Here is a 26,288-nt window from a genome sequence, read left to right on the forward strand (position 1 = left end):
TCGCTCCTGGGATCGTTATCGTTTCTTACGTGAATATTAATGAACAATTTTGTTTTAAAATTACAGCTCTTTTAAAAAATAAATAAATTTTGTCTTCTATAACTACCAATCGTCGATCTTTCAGATGGCATTGATAAATTGAAAATCAAATTGCAATGTTTGAAGATAGGTTTGAAGAAAACCTGTAAAAATCATTTGCAACTGTCCAAACAAAAGGGATTAAAACATCAGTGCTGCGGTGAAAATGTGCTCTAATAAAAGTTCAAAAATCTCTAGAACAATGCATTGTAGAAATTAACACATCAAAAAATAATATAAGCAACCCTATTTTTCAAGAACCACGCTACCTTAAATCTAAAAACAAATCATAACAAATGAACCATTATGGATAGCCTTGTTTATTCAGCAAACTTGCTTCAACTCATTTATGTTATTAAATTGTCACATCAAAACAGTCGATACTTTGAACACCTCAACCACAAGGACCACCCTAATTCCATTCATTTGAAAAACTCTCCAAAAAAACTAACAAATTAGCCAAAGACATTATAAAGCAAACCAAACTATTTGGGAGCCATCAGTTTTGTATTCATAAATACGGCTTTGGGAGGCACCATGGTCAGCTTTCGATATGTACTGAAAATTTAGTGCCCAGTTTTGTGTTGACGTCGTAATAATACAAAGATAAAGAGGCTCGCAATGTTACTAAGGTTCTATTGAAAATTTTCTCCAGAATTAGTCTTATTACGCAGTGTAGCGCATTCCTCTGTACTTGACTCTTAAAGGGCACAAGCTCTGGGTCTTACTATAAAAATTAATTCCGGCAGACACTAGTTACACTGCTACCAGTTATAATATACTTAAAAAATACATTTCTATACTTATTGTGTTCATTAAATACAATACGTAGTGTGTAAAATATAGTTAACCCTTAAATGCATAACACTGTTTTAAAACAACATTCGAAAAGCATTTTAAAATTATCACAGTAATGTATTGAAACTATGAGACAATTTTAACATAATTTGAAAAATAATTAGTATTCCCTTTGAGGGTTAATATGACTCCCATGTTTGGAAATAAAGTCAAATGTGATGTCAATTGATACAAAAAATATCTATTGCACATTTTAAAAGACTTATTATGTACAACAAGAATGTAGCCAAAAACGGAATCATTCTGTATATATATATATATATATATATATATATATATATATATATATATATATATATATATATATATATATATATATATATATATATATATATATATATATATATATATATATATATATATATATATATATATATATATATATATATATATATATATATATATATATATATATATATATATATATATATATATATATATATATATATATATATATATATATATATATATATATATATATATATATATATATATATATATATATATATATATATATATATATATGTTCATTAATATTCACGTAAGAAAAGATAACAATCCCAGGAGCGAATGCCATGATAACACACTTTGAAACTTTTTTCGAGGATGTAGAAATAAAACATTTATTATTTTTCATAAAAAATGTTAAAATTCATTTTCTCGAGCATTTTTTTAAATGTCATGTAGTGCCATCTACATAAGTTATAAAGTATAAATGTCTTCAGTACATGCGTTAAAAATATCGAACGAACAACTTTGTCGAAGAAAGTTTTTTGATAGAACACTTCTGTCAAAAGATAGAACTAATCTAGATCAGTTTCTACTTAGCTAGATCAAAACCTAAATTGTCAGAATAATCATCATTTTCATCTAAGATATTTAGCTAAAGACACCAATCCTCCACGATATATACCCAGGGCGCTAGAGGTTTTGAGCGTCAAAAGTAGCATTCTGCCCCACCGTACGACGTCTGAATTTGATAAAAACATGAATAAATTTGAATTTTCTTATATGTTTCTTTTATTTCATTCCATTTCACATATGATCCTTGAAACATTTTTGAAATCGTAAATTGAAAATCTAAACTTCAAAAATAAGATTCCATTTATGGCACAGTTCCGGTTTTGGCAACTGAAAAAAATAAAATTGTTGCCAAAAACGGAATCCTACTGTATATATATATATATATATATATATATATATATATATATATATATATATATATATATATATATATATATATATATATATATATATATATATATATATATATATATATATATATATATATATATATATATATATATATATATATATATATATATATATATATATATATATATATATATATATATATATATATATATATATATATATATATATATATATATATATATATATATATATATATATATATATATATATATATATATATATATATATATATATATATATATATATATATATATATATATATATATATATATATATATATATATATATATATATATATATATATATATATATTCTCTCCAAATTGCTAATGAAACCAACTAATGTTTATTATTTTTCCCGAATAAAGAAGGAAAAATGTGAAAACTTTGTGTTCCAATACCATCATTTTGTAACCTGATATTGTTGCTACCGCATGGTATAACATTGGGCATCGTTATCTATAACGCACAATTTTACAAATCAGTTAAGATTCTTTTTAATATGAAATCTTCAGTACACATTTGTTACACGTCATACATATTTTATCATCAATATATACTTATGACACGTATGCGAACTACTTTGGTTTACATTTTAAGCAAAAACTGTCAATATAGTCATCCGATCTTCGCGTAAATCGAAAGATTACTATAGAAAAGATAGACTCATCAATTACCTTCTCCGAAAAGCTTCTAACATTAATAAATGTCAAGATATTAAATCTCAAACTTTAAAATACGTTTTTCTCGAAAAGTACTAATTGGCGCTTGTCATAAGATAGCACAACAGCGACGATTTGTGCATGGTCTCGGATAAGCGCAGTATTTTTTCAACTGCTTGTTGTTGGTGAAATATCTTTTCAAATGTGTTTTTGTGGCATGATCAATTTAGTTGTCAAAATCTGACGTCAATGTATAAAATATTGATTTTCAACGAGTTGTTGAGGCATACTTACACGTAAACATAAGGACCAAGCTCGTCCAAAACTGGTTTCGTCCCGTTATTCAGGAATTCGTCAGCATTGGTGACGTTGTAGACGAATATTCGTATAATTGGTTCCACCGGCGGCTTCGACCACCATCCAAATGATTGTGTTCCCTTCCTAAGTGCTACTTGATGATTAATTATTGCTCTAACTAGTGTGCTAAATCCAAATGTGACTAGAATTCCGAGTACCAATAAGCTCAAGGCGAATGCTATCACAAACCCTGAAAATGAACGAAAAAAGATGTAAAAATAACTGATATCAAAATATATTCGAGCAATATAAATAAAAGGCAAGCATAGAAAGTCATGTTCAGCGTTTCGTTATATCGGTGTTTGCAAGCTGGTAATAGCACAACTAATTATAGTTTCCATCTCTGTTTAGAAAGCTTAATTTTATCGTTAGCGTTAAGCATGATTCAAGCATCCTTTTTACAGACGATGGAAAGTGTTGTAACCATACACCAGGGCGTGAATAATACTTAGTATATATGACAAAATTTAATCAAGCCCAGAAAAAATTCAGTCAGACATGGCTTAAGGCTTGTTGTGTGTGCTTCGTTGTAGAGGGAGTATCAAATTATTGCTTCTATTTATTTATTAGATGTGACGCGTGGTTACGGCAGCCATCGTTGCCATAAACAAAAAAATAACAGATTTGGATACATGGAATCATTTACCTATACGGAATGTTATGTGTTGGAGTTACATATAAAGAATTACATACGGGTAATACAAAATCTATTCGGAATTGGAGCCAGAATCAGTTGTCACTTGAGCCAGAATTCTGAAAAAGTCGGGATTCTGGTTTATTTTCCAGCAGTTGAACTGAGACGTTGAATCTTGATCTAGACAAATTGTTATGGTGTAGTGCCAATATTGAACGAAGATAACCACTTTGGCCAAACCTCATATCGAGCTATTTCTGAGTAAAAGAACTTTTGGTTGGAATGAGTCGCAGAGAGTATGCATTAACAAAAACAATCGCCGGAAATATTTGAAATTGACAATTGAAATTGATTCTCTTGGAATAAGGTTGATCTGAAAAATTTAATACAGAGTGATTCATTATGACGTTTTTTTTTCATCTCTCAAAATTTGAAAATGGAGTGAATCGCGAATTTTTTGCCATTTATTGTTTGAAAATAATTTCTTTTAAATGTTAACCATGTTGGTCCAATTTTTGATGACTGATTCGAGTATTTCAAGTGGTATCTGGCTAATTAGTCGAGTAATGTTGGTTTCCAATGCTTGGGAATGTCAGCGCCGCTATGTTTCCTCCAATGCGTACTGGATGTGGCCAATTTGTTCGCTAATCATCCAAAAACGAGAACTGCAACTTTTACTCTTTGATCGTAGGGCAAATAGTGGAGTCAGTTGGCCGATTATGTCGACCATATTATGGTCGGAGTGCACGAAACACAATTCTTACAGATCGCTGATTTTCGAAATATAGTTGAATAATTTGAAAATGGTGAGCATGTCCTGTTAAAAAACATCATGTTGAACCACCCTGTATATGCCAAGGCTTGAAACTAAAAATAAGGACATTTGAAGTAAAATAAGGACTCTTTCCAAAAATCTCGAAAATAAGGACATGTCTTTTAAAATAAGAAGGGTTGGTAACCCTATTTAAAGCGACTTAGTGGAATACCCAAATGACAAAAATAAACAGGAAAATCTTGGTGAAATATTGAGAAACGCAAAAGCGTTTTCGTTGGCTTGAACGCATGGTTTCGAGGAACAAGTTTCGTTGCAGCAAGTGATTCCTTCTGGTTGGTATTCATCAGTTAGGGGAATTATGGTTAAACTAATACCTCAAGCTTAACCATTTTTCCGACTAACCACAATACCAATAAAATTTTAGGTTCTGTGCAGAATTATTCTTCGGTTTTTGACAAGGCCTAATTTTGTGCTGTGCTGTTGTACGCAAAACTTGGAAAACAAATTAATCTCTTCCAGTGTACGTGTAAAATCAACACCCCGTAACGGGCCGTACACAAATGACGAAGCATTTTTTTTTGGCGATTTTCGACCTCTCCCTCACCCTCGTAGCATTTTGTCACAAAATTCTAATCTCCTTCTTGTAAATAACGTAGCAATTCCCAACACCCCTGACCGCGTAATGAAAAAAAATACAATTCTTTTAAATACATGTCCTTAAAAACGGTTTGGCTGATTTTATCATTATAACAGCAAATTGTGTACAAAATAGGCCATTTCCATGTCGAATATATTGTGATAGTTTTGTTTTGAATGTCCTGTCAAGTTGCATGAAAAGAAGAACTCTCTGTTTACAATTCTGCAGCTGCCAATGTTTCTATAAAGCAGTGAGTCTCAACCTGGGGTGGCGGACCCCTAGGGGCTCGTGAAATCGTTGCTTGGGTCCGCGAAGAAAAATATAGTTTCCAAATGCAGATTGAAATTTCAAGTCATGTTTCCTAACAAACTGAAAATATCATATTGATAGCATACAAAATCGATGTTTATCCGTGGGGATCTGCAGCAAGCCAGGGCGATTTCTAAGGGATCCAAGGTGCGAAAAAGGTTGAGAACCGCTGCGATAAAGCATACATAGCATTTAAATCTCTTAGGAATGAAGAAACATTAAATTGTTGTCTCTGATCAATTCTCGTCAAAAAAATTGAACTTAATGCTACCTCGTACAACTTCTAACCCTACCCTCCCCCTCGTCGCACTTCGGTATGCATGGCCTTTATGCATGGCCCCTAAGGGTAAGAACGACATCCCCTTCAATTTCATTTCTGTCTTTTTTTAAATCTGGTATGTGCGTGTGTGATAAAGTGGAAGTATGTGTACATAAGTGTGTGTGATGCAAATAGGGTAACCAACTTAATATGGATCCCTACATATTTTGGACCCTGTTAATGTATTTGCCTCCTGCACTGCCAGGTTTCTCTGCATTGGTTTAGTTTGATGCAACAATTAACAATATCCTTGGTCGCCTATCAAGTTTCAATATTATTTGTTTATCTCTAATTGTTTAAATTTTAACACAATCCACAGTTTAAAAAAATAACACCGAAAACGTTTCGTATTTCAACGATAGCCAAGAGGAACCAGTGGAAGTGATACATTTTCAAATTGGATTTAAATGTACAATTGTATTTTTTTTATTTAATTAGTTTGTCTGATTTGGTATTATGCATGTTACGTGTTTGAAAAGGTTTCTTCGTAATCTTTAATCTAAAAAGTTTTAAATAAATGGTGTCCACAATAAGCCTTAAAAAATCGCTATCAATATATTTTGGACACTTCTAAATTTTCTATCTTGGCAGCTATTTGTATATCGAGTTAAAATAATCAAAAAGTGAAAAATTTCATAACGTTAGGTCGCCTGCTCTTTTTGGTTAAATTGGGTCATTAAGCTATATATAGTTTTCCGTTCCATTCGATAAATTTTAGGTCCAATATACATAATATAACATGATTTCAAAAAAAAATTCGTTGTAATACGTAAAAACGATTTTTTTGTTTTTTAAAATAAATCTAATGTAAACTTGGCAACCATACATAGGAAAACAGCGGTTGTTTACATCTGGCCTATCAGGACAACACCCAAAATGAAAAAAAACTATATGCAATGTATGGTGTTTATGTCAAATAAAAATAACCCTGTGGAAAAACCGAGAAAACTTGACTTATTTTTTTCTGACAGGGCATCATTTGTCGTGAAATTCGATATGTCAAACCCTTCCTATAGTGTCAAATCCAGACTGTCAACATATTTCTTTATTTTAAATTTTAATATTATTTTCACGTTTCCTGAGTTGGAAAAAAATATTGTTGCAATCACGAAAATCAGCTTTATCGATGTAAGTAATAAAAAACGACTTTTTTTTCTCATTTAATGACCCAATTATTTAAATGTGTTCAAAAACCGATCGCAGCAACCTCGGCGTTTTTTTTTTCGCTCTGACATGTTTTAAATATGTTCAAAGACCGATCGCAGCAACCTCTGACGATGGAGGTGTTTTTTTCGCTCCTGACACGTTTTTGGGAAAATAAAGTTTTCCGTTCGCTGCTCTTCAACAACTCAGTTGATAAAGAGAACCATTTGGCATTTAGAAGTTCGTACCCCAAGCAGACTAAGTTCGAGGAGATACGACCTCAGGCATCCACCCGCAAGCGGCCCAACCTCAGGAAATCCCCTCAAAACTAGCAAACCTAGAACTGGTTCATTCCGGCGACCTCCTGGATGTAGGTGTTGTTGAAGCCGACAAAGCCGTTCACTCCAGAGTGTTCAACATTCAAACAAATGTTTGAAGCGATAGCCGGCTCGATAATGGTTCTCCTGGGCTAGATTGAATGCAACATCAACTACAACTGGAATCCATAAAATCGTGACTATTCTGTGTGTGGGGGTGAAGGTCGCCATCACGAGAGATACAGATGACATCATTCTGGACAATCTTCTTACACGTGAGTGAGATTGATTTGCCATTTTCTAAAAGATTGTTTCTGAAATTCGTTGGTTCGTTCGTTAGTATTATTGATGCAGATGAGAGCTGGAGGGTCCAACCAGCGACAGTCGTTTTTCGCTTGTTTAGTGTTTAACCCTCATGTTGGAAGTAGTGCACATTTTAGTGCGTCATTGTGCGAATAATGCGCACTACCTCCGACGTTATTCCCTTGCTTAGAACAAGAGAAAATTTTCCAGTTTTCAACTCCAGCAGGAGTAGTTCGGAAAAGCATCCGGATTTCTCCGCCGCAAATTAAGAGCTAGTAAAGGCGTTTTATCCAAGGCTTATTTGCCAGGGCAAGGTGTAAAAACTTCTGTTCCATCTCAAAGGACCAAAGAAGTGACATTAACTTCGTAGCCATGTCACTCCCAACGATTTATTATATCCCCTTTAAACTGAAACGGTCGGTACGGTTGTCCTCGTTTCTTCTTCCTTTAACCTCTTCATGCCCATGTTGTTTGCAGACAACAATGTTTCTAAACAGCTATAACTTTTCATTAATACAAGATTTGCCCATAAAAACAATCGAGGCTAATAAATGTGACTATTGCCTTTCATTTGAGTATAAACAGTTACAAGGATCAGCTCTAGAGCTGAAGTTATTGCAATTAGTTTGATTGGATTCCGCTGAAGCAGTGCTGACAAGGATAGTTAACGTTGACGACGAAAAATGATTTTTTTATATATCTTCGTTATGTTGCAATATTATTGAAAGCTAATAAAAGTTATCTATTTAGACTGCCTTTGGCTACGTTTACCACGTAATTGGACTATTGTAAATATTCTAGGAGAATTGTATTGGGCTTTGGAAGGCAAAAATTGAGCAGCTTCTAGCACTGCGAGGAAAGCACCTATCTTAATGAACAAACGCTTTTCGTGTTTTTGACCCCACCATTTTTAAGGAAAAATAGTTTTGGAACCCTACATGCACTAGAAAAAAGTTGGACATGAAAGGGTTAAGATTCAAAACAATTCGTTAATTAACTTATTCATTAATTGAATAATACAATTGCCGTCTAATTTTGAAACATCTTCAAACCCAACTTTGCACAGTAGGCCTGGTCGTTTTAACATTTGCGACATATGAAAATATGTTTCAAAGATTGATATTTGTGGAAGTGTCCGAAATGTGAAAAATTCATGCAGAAAAAATATCATTTTCGAGTTTATGTCAATGTATAAAACATAAATTGCCAGTTTTCTTTCAAGAACAATAATTTTGGAGCAGACTCGTGCATGTATTGCATTAAAAAACATAGGTAGGCAAATATATTTTGACGTTAACGTAGTTTCGCTTCCTCAAGGGGTCCAAAATTGGCTGGTTACCCTATGATTTAAACGTGAGTATAAATGAGTCTAATAATAAAGCTTGAAGCCCATTTGTTTACGAGCGGTCTATCGAGAAGCAAGTGTTTTTTTTCAGTCCGTCAGTGTTAGATAAAGAATCGTACTAATCCCCGTTCAAGGTTATCTTGCAGATTCTCTACCTCTCGAGGTTTTGGACTTTTTTCTTCTTTTGTGCGTGTGTTAACCGTTAGGCCGCATTCCTCAGCCTTTTGTTCGCATAGTGAGGATTGAACAATAGCCAGCTATATAAGCTGGACTGGACTCTTCTGACACATTTACGGCTTATTCCCGTCTGCGCAGGTGCTAACCTCGACCCCGTGCGTCGACGGTGGCTCCCTCCCCGGACGGCCAAATGGAGGTCGAATCGACTCCCAAGGCTCTCCCCCGACCCAAACAATATCCAGAGCTCTCGACCAATCCCTTTGTGGTCTTCTTTCGGCCCAAAACAAAATCGCTAAATCTATTACAGATTTCAAAAGACCTGACGAAACGGTTCTCGGCTGTGACCGAAATGAGAAAGCTCCGCTCAGACAGGGTCAGGGTCGTGTTGGCTAATTCAAAACAGGCAAACGATATTGCTTGCTGCGAGCACTTTACGAAGGACTACTATGTATATATTCCAGCTGAAAAGTACAGTCTGAAGGCGTTGTCACTGATGAGAGTTTGACATGCGAGGATCTGCTGGAGTACGGGGTTGGCCATTTTAGAGACCGCTTACTTCAGCCAGTGAAAATACTAGAGTGCAAGCGTTTGAACTCAGTAGTAGTTGCGGGGGATGGTTCAAAAACGTACCCCCAATCAAACTCTTATCGGTTGACTTTCGCTGGTACCGCTTTGCCAAATTACGTCCTGTTGCACAAGGTTCGTCTGCCTGTGCGTCTGTTTGTGCCGCGGGTCATGAATTGCACAAAGTGTAAACAATTGGGTCACACAGCCACCCATTGTAGCAATAAGGCCCGCTGTGGAAAATGCGGTGAGAATCATGTGGATGATTCTTGCAGTAAGAATGCTGAGAAGTGTCCTTACTGTGCAGAGATTCTGCATGATATCTCGGCATGCCCCGCGTACAAACTACGCGGGGATAAACTAAAACGTTCCCTTGCGGGACGATCCGAACGTTCTTTCGCAGAAATGCTAAAGAAAGCTACACCACCAACCTCAACAAACATCTATGCTCTCTTGCCTCCTAACGAGGGCGAGGCTGATGACCCACAAGAGGGAACATATACTAGGGTGCCTAGAAGTTATAGGAAGAGGAGGAACATTTCATCTCGTAAAGTTCCTTGTAAAGATCAGAAGGTGTCCCTAGACGGGGCTCCGAATGTGACATCTCTTGGAAGTGTTGCAACCAAGCCGAAGCAAGTAGCAAGTGGTCTCGGAGGATTAAACTCAGAGAAGGAGTTCCCAGCACTTCCCGGAACATCAAAAATCCCAAGTGTTCCTCTGTTCCAGTTCGAGAATAATCGCGGCACTAGAATTATCAAACTCTCGGACATTGTGGACTGGATAATAAAAATTTTCAATATAACTGATCCTATTAAAAGTTTGTTGTTAGCTCTTCAACCTACAGTAAGAACATTTTTAAAGCAGTTGACTGCGAAATGGCCGTCATGGAAATTGTCGCTTGTCATGTAACAATCAAGGGCAAAGATCTTTGCATAGCTTCCATATATATTCCCCCCAACACCGCGATTGGGCACCATGACATGACATCATAGAATCTCTGCCTGCACCGCGACTTGTTTACTCTCACGGTGCGGAATGGGGTTACCTTTATAATGATAACCGTTCTTCTTTAATTCACAATATTTGCGACAACTTCAATATGAAAATTCTTAACACGCAAAATGACACAGATCCCTCCCCCACCAGCGCGCCCAAGTGCATTAGACTTATCCCATTGCTCAACCTCGCTACAGTAAGATTGCACGTGGAAGGTAATCCCTAATCCCCACGGTAGCGACCATCTGCCGATCGTAGTCACGATCACCAACAGCTCAAGACCATTGGAATCAATCAATATTTCGTATGACCTCACACGAAATATCGATTGGATGAGCTATGAGACCGCGATATCCGACAACATCGAGTCTACCCAAGAGCTTCTCCCGGAGGAAGAGTACAGATTTTTGGCTGGCTTGATTCTCGACAGCGCGAATCAAGCTCAGACTAAGACAGTACCCGGCGCGAACATACAAAAACGTTCTCCCAATCCCTGGTGGGAGAGTGCTCAGACGTGTACGCAGAGAAGACCGCCGCGTTTTGGACCTTCCGGAACGACGGGTTACCCGCTAGTTTTCGACAGTACGCGACGTTAGACAAGCGAATGAAGAGTTTGATGAAAGCCAAGAAACGCGGTTATTGGCGTCGGTTCGTCGACGGATTAACGAGAGAAACATCGATGAGCACTCTTTGGGGAACAGCCCGACGTATGCAAAACCGAAACAGTACTAATGAGAGCGTGGAATATTCAAATCGTTGGATATTCGATTTCGCCAAGAAGGTTTAGCCGGATTCCGCCCCGGCATAGAAGATCTACCGCGCCGCCTCCCCTCACGATAACGCGAACGAAACACCTTTTTCGATTGTAGAGTTCTCACTTGCTCTCTTGTCGTGTAACAATAAAGCCCCAGGACCAGACAGAATCAAATTCAACTTGTTGAAGAATCTGCCAGACTCTGCCAAGAGACGCTTGTTGAACTTATTTAATAAGTTTCTTGAGGTTAACATTGTCCCACACGATTGGAGGCAAATGAAGGTCATCGCCATCCAAAAACCAGGAAAACCAGCCTCCGATCACAATTCGTATCGACCGATCGCAATGCTGTCCTGTGTCCGGAAGTTGTTCGAGAAAATGATCCTATCCCGCCTCGACAATTGGGTCGAAACAAATGGCTTACTGTCAGATACACATTTGCCTTTCGCAAAGGCAAAGGGACGAACGATTGTCTTGCGTTGCTCACAATTGAAATTCAAATGGCCTATGCTAGCTAAGAGCAGATGGCATCAGTGTTCCTAGATATAAAGGGAACTTTTGATTCAGTTTCTATCAACATTCTATCAGAGAAGCTGCACCAGCATGGTCTTTCAGCGACTTTAAACAACATTTTACTAAACTTGTTGTCGGAAAAGCACATGCATTTTTCGCATGGTGACTTATCGACATCACGATTTAGTTTCATGGGCCTTCCCCAGGGCTTATGTCTAAGCTCCATGTTATACAATTTCTACGTCAACGACATTGATGAATGTCTTGACAATTCCTGCACGTTAAGGCAACTTGCAGACGATAACGTGGTTTCTGTAACGGGACGCTGTCGATCTACAAGGACCATTACAGAATACCTTGGACAATTTGTCTGCTTGGGCTATTAAGTTGGGTATCGAATTCTCCACGCAGAAAACTGAGCTAGTTGTACTTTCTAGGAAGCGTGAACTAGCATGATTACAGCTTCTACTAATGGGCCAAACTATCGCTCAGGTCTTCACAGTAAAATATCTAGGGGTCTGGCTCGACTCGAAAGGTACTTGGGGATGCCACATTAGGTATCTGAAACAGAAATGCCAACAAAGGATCAACTTTCTTCGTACAATAACCGGAACGTGGTGGGGTGCCCACCCAGAAGACCTAATTAGGTTGTATCAAACAACGATACTGTCGGTAATGGAATACGGATGCTTCTACTTTCGCTCCGCCGCGAGCATACATTTCATCAAACTCGAAAGAATTCAGTATCGTTGTTTGCGTATCGCCTTAGGGTGCATGCAGTCAACCCATACAATGAGTCTCGAAGTCCTGTCGGGCGTTCTCCCGCTGAAAAATCGATTTTGGGAACTCTCATATCGATTGCTCATTCGATGCGATATCTTGAACCCGGTGGTGATTGAAAATTTCGAAAGGCTTGTTGAGCTCAATTCTCAGACCCGTTTTATGTCCCTATACTTTGACTACATGGCGCAAAATATTAATCCTTCTTCTTACAATCCCAACCGTGTGCATTTCATAAATACTTCTGAATCTACTGTTTTCTTCGACACATCCATGAAAGACGAGATTAGTGGAATTCCGGACCACATACGCCTACAAGTGGTTCCAAACATTTTTTATAATAAATTCCGAGAAGTCGACTGTTCCAAGATGTTTTATACTGACGGATCAAACCTCGAAGGGTCCACTGGATTCGGTATTTTCAATCAAAAGTTCAACGCCTCCTACAAACTCAGTGACCCCGCTTTAGTTTACGCCGCAGAACTAGCTGCTATTCAGTATGCCCTTGTAGTCATTGACTTATTACCCGCCGACCATTACTTCATCGTCTCGTATAGCCTGAGTTCTATTGACGCTATTCGCTCGATGAAACATGGAAAGTACTCCTCGTATATACGGGAGTTGGCAAACATCGTGGAGCAATGGGGAGCTAGGAAGGTGGCTACATTCGATAGTCCCTAAGGTATCGACGAAACCTTGGTTCAAGGGGATGGATGTGGCTCGTGACTTCATTCGTGTGATGTCGCGACTCATGGCAAACCATTATACGCTGGATGCACATCTCCGGCGTATTGGGCTCGTGGAGAGTGGTATCTGCGCTTGTGGCGACGGCTATCACGATATCGAGCACATTGTCTGGGCGTGCACCGAGTACAGTTTCGCCAGGTCTCGGCTTATGGACACCCTTCGGGCCCGAGTTAGGCCACCCAACGTCCCGGTTCGAGATATGCTGGCAAGCCGCGAGGTCCTCTATATGTCTTTTCGTAAAAACAATAAATATACAATATTTTCTCTACGCCAAACATTCCGTATTTGAACTTCAAATTTTGAAGATCGTCTCACACTCCATTAGCTTCAAAGGGGCCGTACACAAATGACGTAGCTTTTTTCGGCGATTTTTGACACCTCCCTCCCCCCTCGTAGCATTTGGTCACAAAATTCTAACCTCCCCATATGTTTTTCAATTATTTTAAATACATGTCCTTTCAAAATATTTGACGACTTTTATAAACATTTTCATTATAACAGCAAATTGCGTGCAAATAATCCCATTTCATGACAAGTATAGTATTGATAGTTTTGTTTTGAATTTTATATGTCAAGGGGAGCATGGAGAGAAGTTCCCCCAGTTCACAATCCTGCAGCTGCCAATGATTCTAAGAAGCATACGTTCATTTAAATTACTAAATTTTGTTTGGTTGAATCCGAAGTGAAAATTTAATTCAGCTTCCAAACTAAGTATACTAGTTAGCAACATTAGTTAACTAATGTAGCAAGTTAAATCCGCATAAAAAATCTTTTCGTATTTTCGTAATTTACCTCATGAAAAACCGCATCAAAAGTAACTTGTTTAAATTTAAATTAATTTCTCTTAGGAATGGAGTATCATTAAATTGTTGTCTGTAAACAATGGGTTCTAAACTTAATGCCACGTCGCACAACTTTTGACCCTACCCTCCCCCTCGTCACACTTCGTCACAAATTTGGTATACCCTCCCTAGCCCCCCAAAATGCTACGTCATTTATGCATGGCCTCAAAGCACAGTCTGAAAAGACGACTCTGAATATTGAATGTGGGGTATTTCGGCCGGTGTTAAATTGAAACCTGGTTCAGGTCCGGACTTGGTAAGGGAAAACGTCGTGGATAGTTGCTTTGCTCGCTCACGGTCCCAAACGTGGTGAAGAACTGAATAATCGCCACATCAGCGGATCGCGTTACAAACAAGGATTTTGTAGCGAATTTGGACATCATCTTCCACTCTCTGTCCAGTTATCACTATTTCTCGGTATCTTTTGAGCTTTGTATACATGTTATACAAAACATTTAATTTCTTACTCAATATAAATCGAAACTGGAAACGAAACGTTGTATTGACGTTTAAATTGGTCCAATACCATGGTATAGTCATACAGTGCCTACCATAGTTCCGCTTGATTATCAAGCGGAGCTACGGTAGCGGCAGAGGTATTGTATGACTTGACTCTACCATGGTATTGAACCAATTTAAACGTCATAATGATAATTATCTGATTCTATTAAAACGTCTTGATCACATGGGATAAGGTGCAATGTGCGATTTCGAGCTGCTACTGATACATTGTTACCCACACGCTAAATAGGTACCGTAAACCGGGGTGACATTGATCACTTTTCGAAGTAATCATTACATATTTTTAGACGCAACACATTCGGTCCGTTTGCGTGTTCCGGGGTGACTTTGATAACCTGCATGTCCACCCACATTAAGTTATTGATGTCAATGTTTTTCATTCAGATGTTTGTTTAAACTAATCCTGGAAAGATACTCATTGTTAAATAGATGTTAAATGGTATTATACAAAGTATTTAAATGTACTTAAAATTCGAGTAACCAATATTCGTATAATTTGTGTCCAACTAGAATAAAAGATTCTGAAAACCTTTAAATCTGCTAAAATTGTTTTATTTCAGTGTTTTATCAATGTACAAAAAGTTTCATTCATTATAACACATTAGAATATTGAACAATAAAAAAAATGTTATGAATTTTAGCTTAAAATAATTTGAAATAATTACCAACTAGTTTTACAAAAAAATGTATTTAAAATAAACAAACTCTTAAAACTAAATGTGGCATATCCAAATCTAAAGGAAAATAAAAACTTGTAATTTATTACTTTTGCTCAAATCTGAGATTTAATTGTTTTATAAAAATAGACACTTCACGAAACTTCGTAAAAATAAGGTAAAGTCAAATTTCGGTTTTTTGTAGTTTTTGTGCCCAAAAACCGAACAATATACTCCAAAAGTATAACAAATCAGTATTTTATAAGTTTAGAGTAAAAATCATTCTAAATTAAAATGATTCGGTCGACTATCCTGGTTTAATAAGCGATCTACGAAAAAAGTTTCGAGTGATCAAAGTCACTCCGATGATCAAAGTCACCCCGGTTTACGGTATAAACAATTGAGTGCGACTGTTTTTGGAATATAGCCTTTAGAATTATTTTTTTTCATCCCAATTCTAGAGAATGTCGTAGGGGTTTTATCCACAGCACCGACATTACCCGTAATTCCCGTGTACCGCGAACCTAATGCCTCTCCCCAAGCGATTTGATACTAAGGCGATGCGGAATGAATTGGGTATGACACCTTAGATTGGTTCAAGTGCTTAAGTACCTAACACTGCTTAATTTCATATTTGAAGAAGAATGCTTCGTACGTTTCATGTTTTATGCAGCATGTACAGGACGATCACACCAAAATCCGGGTATGCCAAAAATGCTACAAAATAGTAACTACAAATCCTCCATTAAGGATTACACCACAGCAGAGCTCGAAAAAAATATGCAGAACTCATGACACATTGAAGAGACTAATTGAGATTCCGCAAGAGAGGACTTATATACCTTATAGGATACCTTAGAGGACTGTTTTCAAGTAATATTAACACACAAGTGTACCTAATTTCAACGGCCGGAATCCTATCTCCTGTAATTTTTTACCTAAAGCCAAAAGCTAAATATCGAAATTTTGATTTTTTTAATAGAAAAAGCCGAAAATATAAAAATCGACACAAAATTACTTACTAAAAAATTGCGCTGAAGAAATACGTTACTGGAGAAAGTACCACTAAATATACTGTAAAAATTTTAGAACAATCAAAAGTTATTTTGAACACTTTTTTATTTATTCCGTTTAATTCCATTATTTTTTATGAAAAATGCAAAAATGCACTTTCATATCACATATACGTATTTCGGGTTACGACTTGCAGCTTTCATCAGTGTTTGTTTTTGCATTTTTTCATAAAAATTGTGGAGTTAAACGGAAGAAATCATAAAAAACTGAAATACAATATTCCACTAAGATGCTCCAAAACAGTGATTTTTAAAGTGGCAAAAATTATTTGTTCCAATTTAATTTCCTGCTAAAATAAGCGGTTTCGAGGAAAAACGCGGGTAACGTTTTCAGTACACTCAGGGTATACAGAAGAGAAGTTGCGCCAGAAATGAAAATTGGTGCATTTTTATATAATTGTCGTCTTCTATGTTCTGACAAATCACATGTAATGTCAACGAAAATACACATCAAAACTCCTATTATATCATATGGGTTCGGTTCGATAAGCAGTTGAGGGTACTTTTCTTTCGATGTCTTCCATTAGTGATTGAACAGTGCCCTTCAAACCACTGAGGCACTTGAAACTACACGCAGAAGAATCGGGCCTTTTTGAATCAACAATACGTTTAGTTGAATCAAAAACGTGGCGAATGACTATTTCAAACTGAAATGGGCGTTTTTCGAAAGCATGTATTTGGTTTAGATCAACATCTATTTACATTTTAAATTGAAACATTGTTGAATCAAAATAAAATTTGTTAGATCTAACTGATCCCTTTGTTGAAAACCAACAGAATCTTTGTTTAATTTCAACTAAATTTGAGTTGTTCTCTCCTTTGGTTAATACAAACGATTCGTTTTTGTTTCTTAAAACTTGTTTGTTCGGTTAAACTTATCATCATTTTGTTGTTTCAAACGAAATATTTGTTGAAACTACCGAAAAGCCAACAAATGAATTAGTTGGTAATTTCACCCAACAGTATTGATTGAAGCAAACCTGAATCTTGTTTGTCACTATATCAAACGGGAAAATTGTTATTTAAAACCAAAATTTGTTTATTTTTACTAATTCTTTTTCTGCGTTCAGTTGGTGAATCGATTGCCTCGTACGCAGCTCACCTGGGTTCGGTTCCTAATCCCGCATATGGGGTTCGAAATTTTTCTAAAGAGATTTGTGTAACCCGAAAAAGGCGAATGACCTTAGGCTATAATCTCTATAATCAAAAAAAAAAAAATTCCACGCCAAGCTTCATTGTAGGGGACATATTTTTCAACATTTCCTTCTGCGGTTTAACGTTTTTTCGCATCATTTGTCACTTCCTCATTTTCTTATCTGAATGATGTCAATGGATTGCATTTATTGCACTTGTTTACAGCTAAATAAGCTGGTGGTCATTTTCAATGTAAAATCGTGTGCTGATTCCGAAAATGAAGTCCAAAAAGTTTACAGTAGAACAGTTTTCGAGTTACAGTAGCAAAAATAAATTTCACCATTAAAATTAAAAGTACGTTCAGTGAAATCCAAATATCTTCGGTTGTAGTACATCGATCTGAAATATTATCATGTTGAATTCAAGGTAATTGAAAGCGTTAGAACATTTTGTTTTAGTACGACTACTTGTTCTGACGTTATTTATGAATCTATTGAACTTTTTCTTAATTGTTCGTAATTTTTTAAACAAAAATGAGCGTTTGGTCAATATTTTGGGCTAGATAAAGCAACCCTAAAAATTATATTTTTATGACAAAATTCAAGCCTGCTAATAGCCAATGATATATAAATAAGCACTCTTTAGTTTAAATCGGATGGGAATTGTGAAAGTCATTCAATTTTTTTGCAGAATGGGGATTTTTGAGTTTCTCTGTGTCAACTTATTGAACCGCCTCGGTTTTAATTCTTTCCAGGGTTTGTTTCATAATATAGGAGGGATTCTTTGTCAGAATTCTGTTAAACATTTTTGTGTTATTAAAACGTCTAGAAGTTTATGATATGAAGTTATATAAGATTCGCATTGGCTTCTACGATGTACCGATTTTACTGTACTGGTTCACAAAACTTCAATATACTACAATATATTGCGTTAAACATCTAAGTGCAATTACAAAATATTCTACGTTCTTCAAATCATTCTGCAACTCAGATTTTGAGATTTTAAACCTAAAATAAGTCTTGTTCGGTGTCCTACATAATTTCAAAACACGAATTGCTAGATGTTCTAGGAAGAAAAACAAATTAAAAATTTAACACATTGTTAATTTTATAATGCTTGACGTATGTAGTATCACATATTTCTGCGGATTAGTATATTTTGTATTAACTTTGTACAACACCCAGCTGAGCAGATAACGTTTCAAAATACGAATTTTATGACGTGTGAAGGTTTAGTTTACAACGAATTTTGTATCATAAGAGTGTTATTTTATGTAATACACTTGTAAATATTACACGAAGTATTGCACACCAATCATTCGATGACTTATAATTTCATTGAGCCTGAATTTATTGTTATCAGAAAGTCTTGAATCATTTGGATAAACGAGTTCGAATATTACCCCACATTAATTTCTTTCAAAATTCTTCAATTTTCTTGTTTAACAGAATGCTGACAGAGAGTCCCTCATATATTATGAAACAAGTCCTAGAAAAAATTGGAATCGAGACGGTTCAATAAGTTGACCCAGAGAAACACAAAAATTTTCATTTTACATAAAATTGAATAACTTTCGCAATTTTCATCGGATTCAAACCAACAAGTAATTTTTAGATCTGCTTTATCTAGCCGAAAATCTTGACCAAACGTTCATTTTTCTTTTAGAAATAATGGAAAATTAAGAAAAAGTTCAATAAACTCTTAAATAACGTCAGAACCAATAGTCGCACCAAAACAAAATGTTCTAAAGACTGAAAGAACATTCTATTACCTTTAATTCAACATAATAATATTTCATATCGATACACTACAACCGAAGGTATTTGGATTTTACTGAATGCACTTTTTATTTTAAGGGTGAAATTCATTTTTTACTGTAACTCGAAAACTGTACTACTGTAAATTTTTTGGACCTCATTTTCGGATTCAGCACTCAAATATTGAAGTTCTGATTTTTATTTTTATTTCGTAATCTAGTGTTATTTGTGTTAATCTTTAAATAATCTGCAGTGGGTGAAACGGACATATGGTGGGGGTAAGACGCACATGTTGGAGATATGATGATCACAACACGAAGTAGCATAATTTACTGTTTCTAACGGATGTTTTTGAACCAATAGTGGTTCTTCTTTATATATATATATATATATATATATATATATATATATATATATATATATATATATATATATATATATATATATATATATATATATATATATATATATATATATATATATATATATATATATATATATATATATATATATATATATATATATATATATATATATATATATATGCAATTAGAGATGAAAAATTACGATCGGGATCTAACATACAGTTGAAGCAAATGATGTATATTGAAGATCCGTTTTTATCAGCCTCTGTTTTTATCAATTTTTTGACACGATTTTATCGACCAACCAGTATTATGAGGCTATGTCTAGGGATTAAAGAAGAATATTTTTAGAGCTTCGGTTTATTAAAAAGAAATAAACAACAAATATGGTTTGCCATTGTCCCCATTTTGTCAACCTTACATAATCAAAGGGTGCTGATATCAACGGGTCATAGCTGTATTTTCTAATATCGTTTTTTCCGTTGTCATAAAGAGAGCTATACAATCACTTCCGATGATCCCTTATTATACAAACCTGTAAGTTATATATTAAAAGTGCCATCTGTTCCTCGATTGCACACAGCCAGAGTGTGGAACCTGCACGAAATAGTTTACCTTTTCCAAGTTGTACGAATTCCGTATTTAGCGTTTGTCACATTCGCGCACATCCTGCAGTCTACTGAATGTCACACTTCAATTAGCTGGACAGTTCTCCACGTTAACCGGCTAGATTTTCGTTTCCATACGCAAGACATTTTCCTATAAGGATGAATCAATCAAATTGACCCACAAGCACACATATTTTTTAAACGATTGTACTTATTCACTCATTAATCAACCTTACTGTTATTTTCAACGAAGTTGTCACTTAAGGGTTACATTACCGAAATAAAAAAAATCCGTGAAAAAATTGATTTTTTGTTCAATAAACCTTAAAACCAGAGACTTGAATATTACATCCGCACGAAGATGCACTGCTGGTAATCAATGTTTGCTTAAATTATACACGTTTAATAGTAGTCAAAGCATACTGAGTGTTTCATAATTCAAAGTTATTCAAAATAATTAGGTTCACATATAAATCGTTTGAACTTTAAAAGTTATATGCCTAAAATAGCCATGTGTACGTCATACCCCACCTGTCCGTCTTACCCACAGTTCCCCTAGGACCATTCGGAAACAAAATTGAATAATAACCAGCAGAGTAATCATTAAAAAGTAGTTTACCGTTGGAATTGCTTTGAGCATTATTCCAGGCTCGGTGTTTGACGTCAAAATCACCAATTATGTAGAATTTCGACCGATTTCTTGTAAGTTTTTGTAAGTCTCCTTTTAAGAAATTAATTTGCTCGCCAGTGCACTGAAAAGGCAAAAATTGAATAATAACCAGCTGCAGCAATAAAAAATGATACCGAGATCAGTTTCAACTTCGATACCCAAACTCTCGATCACCTTGGTGTCAAGAGACGGCATAACGGAATGTTTGATCCTGCGATTAACCCCTATTGCGATTCCTCCGCCTAATCCAACAATTCGATCAAATCGATGAATAACAAAATTAGAGTTACTCTTCAATTTAATATTTGGTTTTAAAAAAGTTTCGGTCGCAACGACTATATGCACATTATATATCCTCAAGAAGTTGAAAAAATCGTCTTCGCACGTTTTTAATGAACGAGCATTCCAATTTAGTAAATTTAAATGATTATTTAAAGTTTGTTAGCAAATTCCCACCCGCTTGAAAACCTTCAAACATGGAAGAAGAATTTAACTTAGCAATCATCATAGGTAACAAAGAGTCTTGCAAGTATTGTAATTTTTTTCCGTTACGCTACCTAGATCCATAGGACTAAAGGAAGCGTTAGGTGCAAACGAAATTGAGGGCGTGGTAGGGATAGCCGTTATTTGGGCTTTGTTACCTGCCACTGAAGTATAAGATTGTAGGATGGTGAGACGGAGGTAGAAGAAGTTGTTAATCTATTTTGAATCGGATTAACACGTTTGGATGTGTTTTCTTGAAGTGTACCTGAAGGTAGTAGGTACATTTTTTATTTGTTGTTTTTGTTGTCTAGAACGAGAATTTATAATTTTTCTCGAACAAGACAATCCCAGAAATTCGATTTATGATTTTCGCTACGATTAGCGTATTTGAAACTTGTTGTGGTTTTTTTCACCGGACAAGTATCTTTCGTGTGCGATTTATCACCACAGATTATACATTTGGAATCCTAATGACAATTTATTGTGCCGTGCCCAAAGCCTTGGCATCTACTGGGTCAGATTATGAATCCTGCCCCCATGTCGTCTATAATGTTCCCACTTTACTTGCACGTGGAACATAAAACGTGCTTTTTCAAATACTTTCAAATTATTAACCTCATTACGGTTAAAATGAATTAAATAAAGCTCCTGGATAATTCCAGAGCGTACTGGCGTGTTATTGCCGCTAGCCTTTCTCTTCATAAGAATAACTTGTGAAGGAGAAAATCCAAGTAAATGTTTTAATTCGTTGGATATTTCATCCAAACTTTGACCTTGTGGTAGCCCTTTCAAGACAGCATTGAATGGTCTATCTGTCTTGAAATCACATGAATGGAATTTATATAACTTCTCCGTAAAATACTGGAGTAGTCGTTTGTGGCCAATCAATTCCTCCGCTGTAACTCGACATTCTCCTCTTCGGTCAATCTGACAAGCGACTTTCACGTCCGGTAGGAACGCCGAAAGCTCAGTTCGAAAGGCCTAGAAGTCGGAGATCATCACTGTTATCGGCGGAGGTGATTGCTTTTTCTTCTCATTGGCATTCTGCACAATGCGAGGAAACTAACAAATTTCGTTATCTTCACATTCGGATAAAACATCGAATGAGTTACTGCAATCAATTGAATTTTCGGGTGGAGAAGATACCCTTTTCCGTTTAGTTTTAATTGTTGGCACACGGCCTTTCTGGGAGGACCCAGGCATGTTGGAAGAATTAAATATTTCTTTAGGCTCAATTGTTCTTGAAAAATGTTTTAGTCTTGAAAAAGACTGATTGAGTAGAAAAAATAGGTAGTCTTGACTAATTGTCGGAAAAAAATATAGGTAGTCTTGAGAAAGACAGTTGCTGTTGAAAAACTCTAGGTAAACCAGGAGCTATCAAGATTTGTGACAGTTCGAACGAAGGTTCAAGCCGGTATGGCGCTTCGGAGCATGTTTTTTATTAATTTTCCTTTTTATTTTCGATCATATCGATTATCTACTTCACCTTAAATTATTATATTATTAACTCACGCGAAATATCTGACAATTTCACACGAGCAAGTAATGTTTCGAACGGAACTATGAATTGTATAAAGGGTGATCGAATACACTGGTGTCATCTTAAACAGATTCAATTGCGTTCTTTATGTCCTCTCCACTTCGTTTTGGCGTTTTTCGTACGAAATTATGCACAATTTTTCTGTCAAAATAATTCAAATTTACATTACAGTAGTGACCTATATTGCCCACAAATGACTAACCTATCGTACCCCCAAGCGAATGATTCATGTCGCTACCCTTATTTTAAAAAAATAATAAAAATATCGAAAAACAAACACAAAACTCGTATTCAACATTTATTTTTACGTAAGAAAAAACTCATTTGATATTTTTTACGTCGATTAAATGTACTGTACTGAGGACGAAAAACAATGCGTTTTCGCAGAACAACACGCAAAAACGTAAACGACGTCGTAACTAATACAGATGTTCTCCACCGTGTGTCTAATTCACGCAACATGAGCGACCTCTGCAATAACATAGCAAAGATAATGCCCTATAACTATTGTACCCTCATACCTATTTGACCCGATTCTACTCTACATTGAGAAGCTTTATCGTGAGAACTTTTGGAAAATCATGGGAATGGGATCCTGATCTGCAACTGATTTCTTAGTCGGGTTCCCATAGTTGTCAAATCACATCAATATCAAATACTTACCAAAACAAAACCATAGAAACTCATTCCGACGATCTGGAACTAATCATAGTCCACAGATTTCCAATCATGCTCAGCTCACTTTTGAAGGGATGTACCAAAATATGGATTAAGGTTGCATCAATTTCAACATATGATGTGAGAACACGTAGATTTGCGACGAAAACCTAATATGATCAATAACGGCAATAACACATTCAAAAAGTAGAAGATATATTTTTGGAAAATGATGTTTCCGTTTGGCTCTAGCTGGTCGATTTTTACGAGCATTTCATTTTCGATGTACGTATGCGTTATCAAATAGATGAAAAAGTAACATAAATGTTGTCATTTAATATCAAGATTACATTATTTCGATACCGTCAACTTCGGAGGTAAAACAGCATATCTTCTGATTAATATTGGCGTTTGATCCTAGATATAAAAACGGCGAAATTATTCTTCAAACAAATATAGTTCGAGGCTCGATAACTTCAGCAAAGGTTCCGAGATTGCTATAACAAACCACTTTGTTGAGGACATGAATGCTCCATATGTTCAGAGTATTGAAACATTTTAGGCTATTTGTGAAAGTTATTATGATATTACTGTTTATGATAAATCTCTTCGGCATTTTATAAGCAATAACATTTACATTTCATACAAGGCTTGAGTTTTTGTACCTACAATGAAAAGTTATTTTGAAAAAATTGGATTTAAGAACATTTCGTAAATATCGTTTTATAGTTCGATATTCTTTCTACATGTAGTATTCATACCCTCAACAAAATTATTTTAAATGACAGTCTCAACAAATTTGCTAAAGACACAGAGTCTATAAACACATTTTTGAAGAATTAATTCTTCATAATTACTTCTACGAGAATTGATTACTCAAATTCTCATATCAGAAGATGCACTGTTTTAAGTTGGAAAACTGATTCGAACTTTTAAAATTTCAGATATGGATTTTGAATGATTTCGAAAAAATGTCATTTTGACAGTACGAAAATTTGTCGAACATTTATTTAGCTGCAAAAGAACATATTCTTTGACTTTATTAACATATTATAAAAAAGTTTTCTATGGAGGTTTACAAGCTGTTTCATATTGATTCTTTTTGTTTGTAGACTGAAAATTTTGAGACATCAAATAACAGTATTTTCGAAAAATCATCGATTTTTATAAAGCCCCACACTAAACAGAATTTCTGGATACGCCACTGACCCCAAGTAAGTAGAAACAAAGTCGTTCTTCAATCGCCTACAAGAGACTTCTTCGAATACTGTCTATCTATTATAATAAGTCTTATTCACTTTGGTCCACATTGATAGATATACAACATTTTTCAGGTTGTTTTTAGTACCACAATAGATCTAAATACTGGTCGCAGTGATTCTTATCCAACAAAAAGGTTATTTTTCTATTGCATCGAACTACATAATTATTCGGCATTTTTTTTTGTTGCTCGACATAGCGCAGGTATGTCCGCGTTAGTAGAAATAGAAATAGTTCCTGGTAGTTTATGTAATTTCATTTGTTACAATTTTTTTCACTGCTTGGATAATCCTCTCCCACGCGCCACCCATATGCGATGAGGCCGGAGGAATGAATTTCCACGCGGTATGTGGAGATACTATTAGTAATAGTAATCAGTTTGTTTTGGTCCATCTTTTGCAATTCGCTGGCAAGTTCTTTGGAGGTACCTTGAAAATCGGTGCCCCTATCACTGTGAATTTCTAAGGGGACACCGCGTCTGGCCATAAAGCATCCTAGTGCCATGATGCAGGAATCAGTACACAGCGAGTGAGCGGGTTCGACATGAACCGCACGGACTGTTAGGCAGGTTATGAGGACTCCCCATCTTTTCTCTGTGCGATGCCCTAGTGATACAGCCATAGGACCGAAATAGTCTATCTCAACGTATGCGAAGGGTCTGGTGTATGCTGCTAGTCTAGCTGCGGGAAGATTTCCCATCGCTGAAGGACGCGGAGTGGCTTGGTCCAGCTTACAACGCTAGCAGTTACCTCGAAGTTTTCTTTATACTATTCGTAATTTTGGTATGTGAAAACAAAGCCGGATCTTAATTCTTATTAATAGCCGTCTCGCGGTTGCGACGGAGAAGATTCCGATGGTACTGGGCGATAATTTGCGTGATGTGGTATGTTGGAGAGAGGATTATCGGGTTGTGTGGTTCCAAATCGGTGTGCAGGTAGGAACTAATTCGACCCCGGTTGCGGATAACTTTGTTGGAGTTTAGGAAGCAGCTGACTTGGAGGAAGTTTTAAATGCGAGCTACCGATAGCCATTTCCAAAATTGTAGACTCCTCTGGATCTGATTCCTGTTACGCTTGTCGAAAGAGTAGGTTTTCGGCTTGTAGCAACTCTTCCTTCTTCAGGGGATCCGTTTTGCCATTTTGATGACACTTTCTGTTCACAGTTGTTCTGGTCGAGATGGCTTTGAATCAATCGATCGCATGTAGTACGAAGACAGTCACTCTACGTAGTCGTACCCAA

The 26,288-nt window shown here is 35.9% G+C and overlaps 1 protein-coding gene across 8 annotated transcripts in view; it reads right to left on the minus strand.

Moving 5' to 3' along the window:
• The window catches only part of LOC131692871 (scavenger receptor class B member 1), a 285,198-nt gene that overhangs the window by 96,645 nt on the left and 162,265 nt on the right, over nt 1-26,288 (minus strand). For all 8 annotated transcript variants that reach the window (XM_058980215.1, XM_058980210.1, XM_058980212.1 and 5 more), the window contains one exon: nt 3,107-3,359. In XM_058980215.1, coding sequence (XP_058836198.1) covers nt 3,107-3,359 — 253 coding nt within the window. The remainder of the gene's footprint in view (nt 1-3,106; nt 3,360-26,288) is intronic.

The sequence above is a fragment of the Topomyia yanbarensis genome, chromosome 3, assembly GCF_030247195.1.
Source record: "Topomyia yanbarensis strain Yona2022 chromosome 3, ASM3024719v1, whole genome shotgun sequence".
NCBI classification, from domain to species: Eukaryota; Metazoa; Arthropoda; class Insecta; order Diptera; family Culicidae; genus Topomyia; species Topomyia yanbarensis.